This window comes from Caretta caretta, chromosome 19 (assembly GCF_965140235.1).
Source record: "Caretta caretta isolate rCarCar2 chromosome 19, rCarCar1.hap1, whole genome shotgun sequence".
Lineage (NCBI taxonomy): Eukaryota > Metazoa > Chordata > Testudines > Cheloniidae > Caretta > Caretta caretta.
In genome coordinates, this window is record NC_134224.1 from 10,882,729 (window position 1) to 10,892,477 (window position 9,749).

Consider the following 9,749-nt stretch of genomic DNA (forward strand, 5'->3'; position numbering starts at 1 on the left):
ACAGGCCAGCCAGAGGCTGGGAGGCCCAGGATGGGGAAGTGACTTTGGCCAAGAGTCAATGGCACAGCTGGAAATTGAACTGACAGCTCCTTAGTCCAATCTAAGGCTTTTGCCAAAGACCAACCTTCCTGTCCATGTTGATGTTGAGATGTAGCTAATGCTTTGAAAAATGTACCGTGCTGTGTAAGTGCTAAGCACTGTTATTTGACGTGTCTCCCCAGAGAGACGTGTACGTATGGCTGCCAGCCCTTCCCTTCACATACACATCTGCCATGTCCATTAAATGCGGTTACCTAGGCACATCAAGAGGGCAGCGTATCCTGAAATCTCCACTGCAGTCGAGACGCTGGTTTGACAGAGAGTCCCCTACCCACCCCACGGATTCTGCTGGGACTGTATAAAGCAGCACCGGTAACCCAGTGATGGTGGGAGCGACATGCAGGAGCTACTGAGCACAGTTCAGACAACGGTGTTAAGGATCTGACATTCGCAGACAGCCTGTCCTTTGGGTGGGTCCCAAGATGCTTCTCGAGTGTCTCCACCTGTACAAACCACATGCATGTGAATCTCTCTGCTGAAATGCAGCCAGCTCTGGGGTGGGCAGGAAGCTGTCGCACCCAGCGCAACAGCTCATGTGGAGCAGGGACCATGAAAAACAAACCAGGGTCTTTTCCGAGTGCAGATCGCAGGGACAATGAAAAACAAACCACATGCTCTTCCAAGTGCAAATCACACTCCTTCAACCCGGCCTTCATTAATAAAAGCACAGATGACATCATTGAAACACACATAGGCAATTTCCTTCTGGAGAGAAAAAAGGAAAAGGAACCACCGATGCTAATCAACATTGCTTTGAGCATCATTAGGAGGTGCACAGATACCAGGGTGATGGGTTCAGTATAAGAACCTGAAAAGATACACACCCAGGGAGAATGCTGATCCCCTGTTGTAAATAAACAGCCATCCCAAATAAAACTAGCCAATAAAGCCCCTACACCATGCCTTTGTGTTATGTCAGTATCGACCACAAGCATCACTCCACATTGTTTATTACAGTCCACAGGAGCTTTTCGCTGCGCCCATGTCCTCCTCCCTGTTCATTTGTCAGATCCACTACTCATGTGTTTAGATTGTCATATCTTGGGAGCAGAGATTGCCTATTATGGTGCAAAGGTACAGCTCCAAACGCCAGCAGGCCTTGATCGCTAGACAATGCCACAACACAGAGAGAGGGTACAGCTCTCAACCACAGGTCATTGCCTTTCACTGAAAAGACTTTGAAAATTTGCAGCTCAACAACACCAACAAGCTGAGGTTTTAAAGCCCTGGTTAATCAGTGTTGCTGGAGGAAAAGCCAGACCCCAACTCCCGGGGGCCTGCAGCTCTCTAGTCAGCCTCTACCTGTGGAAGTGCAAGAGTGAGCAAGAGTTTTTCAGCACCATTAACAGCTCCTTGCCCAAACACCCCTTGGGGTAACGGGAGCCTAGCACTGATCAAGAGCAGATTGTTTTGTTGGGCCCAGAAATAGCCTGGCAGGTGGCACCTATGGCTGGATCAAATTTGCATCCCTTTTGTTATTTCAGAACAAAAGTATCCATTATTCAGCTGATGCAACTCAAGAGTTCGCCCCTAAATACTTCAAAGAGGCTCCTTCCAGTGCCTGCTTGCTCTACCAGGATCTAATTACAGATCTATGACTGGCACTGGGCTATTATATAACTTCGGCTGCTTGCTATTCCACTGGTGAAAGCTTCAGCCATAAAGGGAGGACAAACATCCTCTGTTTCATTCGCTACAGCATGCTAGTGGCTGTCACATTTGGAACGTGCCTTTTGTATAAAAATACAACGAATTTCCTTTGGGGTTTGTTTGCTGTAAATAACTCCCAAATGAGACATTCTTGTAATTTAACTGCTCTCCGCCCGCCCACCACAGTGGGGATAAAAACTTTTGGTTTAATTCAAACATCCTTCCTGAGAATAAAAAGACATGTACCACAAAAAGGCAGTATGCTGCTTTGGAGAGAGGCACCTGGAGATAGCTGAAATGTAGACAGTGATTACAGAGCTCAGAGCTAGGGCCATTGTGAGCAACAAATGACCCAAAGCAACTTCCCAGTATGTATAGTAAAAAAGCAAAATCATTAATGTCCCTTTTAAAAATATAGGCCCTGAAGCCCAGATCCTCAAAGGTGTTTAGGTTTCAGAGTAGCAGCCATGTTAGTCTGTATTCGCGAAAAGAACAGGAGGACTTGTGGCACCTTAGAGACGAACCAATTTATTTGAGCATAAGCTTTCGTGAGCTACAGCTCACTTCATCGGATGCAGTGAGCTGTAGCTCACGAAAGCTTATGCTCAAATAAATTGTGTTAGGGGGCTTATTCCTTCACCCACTTACTTCCCTGGTCCTTCTCGCATGAACAGAGAGCAACAATACCCAAAGTCCAAAGGTGCAAACAATTCGATGTTTATTGAGGTGAACTTCCAGCAAGCATGATTCCAGTTTCCTTCCTTAGTATCCTCCTTCCCAGCTCTGACACCACAGAGCCTTACACGTGTGTCCCTGTTCCCATTCCTACCCTTAGCCAAACATGATTCCAACTTCCTTACTCCCATTCCCTGTTCCCATTTCCCCCTTTAGCAAAACATTATTCCAATTTTCTTACCCCCATTCCCTGTTCCCATCTCCCCCTTTAGCAAAACATGATTCCAATTTTCTTACCCCCATTCCCTGTTCCCATCTCACACACCCACATGCCCACCCACACCCACCCACGCCCCGTCACTTCCTCATTGACTACAGATTATATAGTAAAACTTGAGTTCTGCTTAGCTATACCTTAACCAATCATTTTCCTGAAATTTAACTAACCAATCCTAACATATTGTAACATGATTATGTAACCAATTATATCCCATCACCTCAATTAGTTTACACCCAGCAAAATTAATTATACAGCAGACAGGAACAATCACAGAACCAGACAGAGATTATACAGACAAACAACAACAAAGTGGGAACTATAATGACAAAACAATACAGAAGTGAGGATTTCACATCCCAGCTATTGATAAGTGAGTTCTTGCCAGACAGGATGCTATCAAACTAAGTTTCCTTTTACATTTTCTAGGCACTTCCCTTTCTCTGGAGGTGATAGGAATACAATCCTGTCCTGATACTGCCTAACAGCCCAATAGCACCTTATTTCAATGTGACTAGTTTGGAATGTGAGGATGTGACCGGTCGCTTCCCAGTTTATGGCTGCCTCTGCTGCTTAGCCAAAGGCCTGAGCCTAAGCACAGGGCCTCAGACTGTCACAGTAAGAGAAGGCCCTTACACTGGCAGACAGTGGTTTTGATTCTTTCTTTTATACCTCTATCACTAGCCAAGTGATAAGAATACACCTAAATTCTTAGAGTATAGGCCTTTACAGACAGGCCTGAATATCTATATCCTAACAAATTGGTTCATCTCTAAGGTGCCACAAGTCCTCCTTTTCTTTAAAGGTGTTTAGGTGTCTTGTGCCTATTGATTTCAATCTCACTGATCGATTTCAACAGGAGCTAGGTGCCTAAAGACCGTTGAGAAAGCCCACTGTATAACAATGATACCAAACTCTCACTACTGGCTTGTCTAAACCTACAGCACCACACTGGTGCAGCTGCACGGCAGTGTGCTTTAGCGAAGGGAGGGATAGCTCAGTGGTTTGAGCATTGGCCTGCTAAACCCAGCGTTGTGAGTTCAATCCGTGAGGGGGCCATTTAGGGATCTGGGGCAAAAATTTGAGATTGGTCTGTTAGACAAGATGATCTCCTGAGGTCCCTTCCAACCCTGATATTCTATGAAGATGCTACTATGCAGACAGGAGTGCTCCCACTGGCATAGTTAATCCACCCCCACAAGAGGCAGTAGTCCCGTTGATGGGAGACATAGCACTGTTGACAGGCGGGGTTAGGTTGGTCTAACTACGTCACTCAGGGCTGTGGATTTTTCACACCCCGGGGTGATGTGGTTTTACCAATGTAAGTTTGTAGTGTAGGGCTGGCCTAAGAGACACAAGGTGGGTGAGGCATTATCTTTAATGCACCAACTTATGTTGGTGGAAGGAACAAGCTTTTCAGCTTCACAGAGCTCTTCTTCAGGTCTGGAGAGCATCCAAGCTAAATACAAGGCAGGACAGATTGCTAAGCAGAAGGGTTCACAGGAGTTGCAGGAGACCACTTAAAATGAAGCAGGCAATTAATATCTCTGAAGTGGGAGGACAATGGAGGGTTAGTAGGCAGCAGAGTGTGTTACTAATTGTAATGGCCCATAAAATCAGTGTCCTTGATTTTAGTGTCCAGCAGAGTTATGAATTTAAGTTCTCAGGGTCATCTTCTGAAGATGGTGCAGGTTTCCTTTGAGGAGGAGGACTAAGAGATCAGAGACGGAGCAGTCGCCATGTGAAAAGTGTGTGCCCACAGGTGACAGGGTGTTTTTGTCTTTTATCCTTTTCTGAGTGAATTCATTTGAGAGTGCAGTGATGATCTGGCTTCACCAAGGCTGCTGTTGGGACAACTGGTGCACGGGATGAGGTACGGCACATGTTGTTAGAGGCATGTGTAGGAGCCCTGGATCTAGAAAGGTGTGAGGTGGGGGGTATTGATCACCATAGCTCTGACACCATAGCTGTCCATCAAACTCATTGGGCTTTGGATCAGGGCTTTACAGCCAAGTTTTAACTGCAGGAGAGGAAGGGATCCTGCCTCAGTTTATGTCTGTTCCTAGCCTCCAGCCCTCTGCTGTGGCCACAACCCAGGAACACTGAACAATTAAATGTGGGGGGAGAGCGAAGCAAAACCAGGATCCCCCTCCTTGGAATCCATCCATCTGATTTCCCCCCTCCCCGCTCAGTGTTCCCCATGGAGCTGTGGTTCACCCCATCAAACCAGCTGACACAGCTAGCTAGGCATGGACCGATGCAGCCGCAGCTGCTGCCTGTAAAGGCCTCCTGCAGTGAGAGCGATTCAAGGAAACACGCCCCCAGCCTGGGAGTGCAATTCCCACACTGCACACCTCGAGCCTGCTTCCGCTCTGACACGTGCTTTGGGGGAGGGATGGGGAGGAGCTTCCTGTGCAAGACCCCCCCACGCACACTCCACCTAATGGCTTGATGCCTTCCCCCCCTGCCCCCCCCCCAAGACACTCACATCAGGGAGAGGAGGATTTCTCTCCCCTCCCCCATAAAAGCCACCTAACGCACACTTCCCTGCAGCAGCGTGGCGTTTCTCGGCTCTCCAAGCCCGGCTCTGGCGGGAAGGGCTGTCTGCCCGGAGCTCCGCTTCCCAGCCCTGCTGCGGGGCTGGCATGGCTTATTCTCCAGGTGATGAATTATTCAGCGCTTGCTTGTGAAACCCTAGCCCGGGGGGAGGCAGAGGATCACTTCTGCCCCTGGACCAAGGGGCCAAGTTGAGTGTGTGGGGAGTGCTTCCCTCCTCCCCACCCCCAGCCTCCCCGGGTGTGGGGGGCAGCTTTGCAGGCTTGATTTCAGACCCCAGCGCTGTGGGAGCCGCAAGCTCTGTCAACCCACATGGGGAACTCGCCCCCTCCCCGCCTCCTCCAAGATGGATCACTGCGACATGCGGTCCCGCGCGGGGCATGGCCAACCCCCAGCTCTGAGTCACTGGCCCTGTTGGCGTGACATTGACCCCCCCCCCTCCCCGCTCACCCTGAAGGCTTTGGGGTCCCTGCCCCACTGCACGGGCAGCCCAGCCCCGCTCAGCGCCAGTTTGCAGCAAGCAAGCAAGCAGCTCCCCTCCCCTCCCCCGGCATGCCAGGACCCCACCGCTCCGGGGAACAGCCTCGGCTGGGGGGCACCGCCCCCAAGTGGGGGAGACCGCAGAGCAATGGCTTGGCGGGGCTGCCCCCCCGCTTGCACCGCAGCAGCGGGCGCCGCAAGGACGGGCAGGGACTGGGGGGGGGGAGGGGGAGGCACCTGACCGCTCCCGCGAGCCCCAGGCGGGGGGGGGGGGGCCGGTTTATGAATGGAATTCTCCAGTGGGAACCCAATTACTATGCCGCGCGCCGCTCCTCGCCCCACAGGTGATTGGCTCCTGCGTCTCATTGACGTCACCCAGCAGAGAGCCAGGAGGAGCCGCAGGCTCAGGCAGCGGCAAACCGACCCCCCCCCCCCCAAAAAAAACCCAGGGAGTGAGTCACCCCCAAAAGGGGCTAATTCACTATAACTCCGCGGCGTCTCCCCCAGCCCCGTCTCACTGCAGCCGCCCATGGAACGGAGCCCTCCGCCTGCATCCTGCCAGCAGGACCGGAGCATCCGCGGAGGAGCCGCAAAGGATCCAGGCGGACTTCCCTGCCCCAGCGCACCAGGTGAGGAGCCCCCCTCTGCATGGGGGGGCGAGCCCTTTTTGCGTCCCCCTCCACTGCAGCTAGACGCAGCTCAGACGCCCTGGGCCCCCGGGCGCGTTGGAACTTGCAGAAGAGCAAAAATAAGGTTTAAAAGAAGGAGAGGGGTGTTATAGACATTGATTCCTCACCACCACCCCCCCGGGCGCCTTAAATGTAAAGCAAAGTCCCGCTCCACTCGCTAGCAAGTCGGAGCAGAAAAGGTTCTCATGTTAATCTAGAGACTGGGGTGCAGCTTTCGAGGTAGAGAACTGCATTAAAAATTCAAAGAACACGGGGGGGGGGGGAACCAACCCCCCAGCAGCCACGAAGGAGCAGTAAATAAGTATTTTCAGCAATACTAATGCAAATTAAGATGCATGGCAGGACTGAGAAAGCAGCTCTTTGGCGGGTGACAGAGTAGATCTGCCAGAGCCCAAGCAAGGGATGCAGCATTAAAAGAGACAAAAAATGTAATCAGGCAAATGGTCAGAGAGGCGATGCCCACCCTGCTCTTTCCATTACGGAAATTTAGCTCTATAAACTTTACAGCATCAGCAGTTAGGGCTAAGTTGGTAAAAGCCCCTGTGTGGCAAAACATTTAGCTTCAGCTGTGTGTGGAGTATTTATCCACTGCAATTGTGCAATGCATATAGCTCAGTGGAAGCAAACACAGGCAAGGAGACAACTGGATGAGGGATTTTCCTGCCCCCTCACCCTCTCCACCCCCCTTTTTTTTTTGCCTGCTCCAAAAAAAAAAAAAAGAAAGAAAGAAAACAGTGTAAAACTGACCAGAAATATCCTCCCCGTAGGAGCAAATCGTGAGCATGCTGCACACCTGGGTAGCTTAAATCAACTGAACCTACACCGTAGCCTAGCTTGTAAGCTTTGATCAGAGCCAGCTTTTGGAGAAAGTCAATGGGAAGCAAGGTGGGTGAGCCTACCCCTGTGAAATCTGCCACCAAGAGAGACTGGACACTGATTAGTGCTCAGAGATGCTCATGAGTAACACACAGGTACAAGTCAGTTTGCATGCCAGAGCCTTTGTATGTGCAGGATGACACTAACTGGAACTTGGTGCTATGCTTCTGCAGGTCACACCTGGACGTCATGAACAAGGACATGTCCCACAACTCCACTGAAGGCCAGCAGGGCCGGTTTGCAGCCAGTAATGGCAGCAGCAGCTCCTTGAACCTGGACTCTGTGGTGCAACCTCTTGCCCTGAATCCCTGGGATGTGGTGCTTTGCATTTCTGGGACCATCATCTCTTGTGAGAATGCGATTGTGGTAGCCGTCATATTTTACACCCCTGCCTTCCGGACTCCAATGTTCCTGCTCATCGGGAGCCTTGCCATTGCTGACTTCCTGGCCGGCATGGGCCTTATATTCCACTTTGCCTTTGTCTATTGCATCCAGTCACAGGTGGTGAACCTCATCACTGTGGGGCTCCTGGTGACCTCGTTCACTGCCAGCGTGGGCAGCCTGTTGGCCATCACCATAGACCGCTACCTTTCCCTCTACAATGCACTGACTTACTATTCAGAAAGGACAGTCACCAGGACTTACATCATGCTGATCCTGACCTGGGGGTTTTCCATCTGCTTTGGGCTGCTGCCTGTCATGGGCTGGAACTGCTTGAAAGATGTCTCCACCTGCAGCATCGTGAAGCCCCTGACCAAGAACAACCTCATCATCCTCTCCATCTCCTTCTTCATGGTCTTTGCGGTGATGTTGCAGCTTTACGTACAGATCTGCAAGATAGTTTGCAGGCACGCCCACCAGATCGCTGTGCAGAGGCACTTCCTGGCCACCTCACACTACGTCACCACCAGGAAAGGCATCTCCACCTTAGCTGTCATCTTGGGGACTTTTGCTTCTTGCTGGCTGCCCTTTGCCATTTACTGCCTCCTGGGAGATTACACCTACCCAGCCCTCTATACCTACATGACCATCCTCCCGGCTACCTACAACTCCATGATTAACCCCGTTATCTATGCCTTCAGGAACCAAGAGATCCAGAAAGTGCTGTGGACTGTGTGCTGTGGGTGCTTCTCTTCCACAATACCTTTCAGGTCCAGATCTCCAAGCGATGTCTGACTCATCAGCCCTCAGTCCAAAGACCCATTTGCACATGGAGTTCCCCTTTTTGCACAACCACAGAGATTTTGTGAGAGCTCTTAAAAGATTCCATGTCTCCTCTGATTCCCCTTTCCTTGTGTGCATGAGCTGCTCTCTTCCTTTATTTTTCCACTTTTAGAATTTACGGAAGAAAAAAATATTTATTTTTTATCCATAAATAAAAAATAAATAAAGTATATTTGAGAGTGTGTGAGCTCCTCCATGACTATTTTCTTTGACACAATATTGATGGTGCATTTTTTTAAAAAGAGAGAGAATATCTTTTCATTCCTTTGGCTTTTAAACAGCCTGGTTAATTACCTCAGGTCGTCAGACATTATTTTCCACATCAAAGATCCATTGTTTCCCCTGTAACAATGGATCAGAACCCAACCAGCTTTTTTTCTGTGGTTAAATGTTTATGTATTATTTATTAATTTATTGTTATTTATGGCCAGCTTTTTCAAGACAATAGATTGTTCTGAATTCTGTAGTTTGCTGCCCTCTAGTGTTCACTCTGTTTTAATACAAAAAACTCATGACGGCTCCTTTTGCATGTTGAGTACCCTGGGTGGTATTAGGTAATGGAATGTTTTAATTGTATGAAATATAGACAACTGGAGCGAAAAAGGGAAGGCTGCAATACTAGACTGTGCCTATAAAAACCCAAGGGCTCAGATGGTCAGAGTTGCTTTCTAAACCATTGCACTAGAGACTATTCAATTAACTAAAGTTTCTGTCCCAGTGGAGAGACAGATTGCACGTGTCCAACTGGCCAGATTCAGAGGACAGCTATTCAGGGTACTATATGTTCTTCAGGTTTGCATGAATCTGGAAAGGAAGCGAATGTAAGAGGCACTTTAGACATTTGAAAATCTCTCTGCATTGTTGCACAGACTTTTGTTCCATGTGATTTGGAAAGTACTGTATTCTTGTTTACAATCATAAGAGAAAAATAAAGATAATTTGTGATACAACATCTGGCTGCCGCTTGATTTATGTGGGAGGGAGATATTGGAAAATCATTGTGGGTGAGGGGAGTAACTGGAAAGAGACCGCTTCACCCTCAATAAATTACGAAGCATTGGGTCCAATTAATGCCACCTTCATCATAGACTCTGGAGACTGAAAAGAAGCGTCAGAGCCCCCAGCCCATCTCCCTGGAGCCAATGCAGGATTCTTCGCTATGGCACATTTTCTAGTGTTTTGGCCAATCTCGTCAGAAGACGAAACATGCTGCTGGAGATCTG

General features: G+C 49.3%; 1 protein-coding gene across 1 annotated transcript; it reads left to right on the forward strand.

The window, feature by feature from the left end:
- Positions 1–6,043: 6,043 nt before the first annotated feature.
- GPR3 (G protein-coupled receptor 3) lies at positions 6,044–9,476 on the forward strand. Its single transcript, XM_048826059.2, has 2 exons — positions 6,044–6,366; positions 7,476–9,476. The coding sequence occupies exon 2, from the start codon at positions 7,492–7,494 to the stop codon at positions 8,476–8,478; it is 987 nt and encodes a 328-aa protein (XP_048682016.2). The 5' UTR covers positions 6,044–6,366; positions 7,476–7,491; the 3' UTR covers positions 8,479–9,476.
- Positions 9,477–9,749: the final 273 nt, after the last annotated feature.

Bases quoted from the DNA above. Each gene is read 5' to 3' on its own strand.
- GPR3 (XM_048826059.2), top strand. From the start codon at position 7,492: ATGAACAAGGACATGTCCCACAACTCCACTGAAGGCCAGCAGGGCCGG.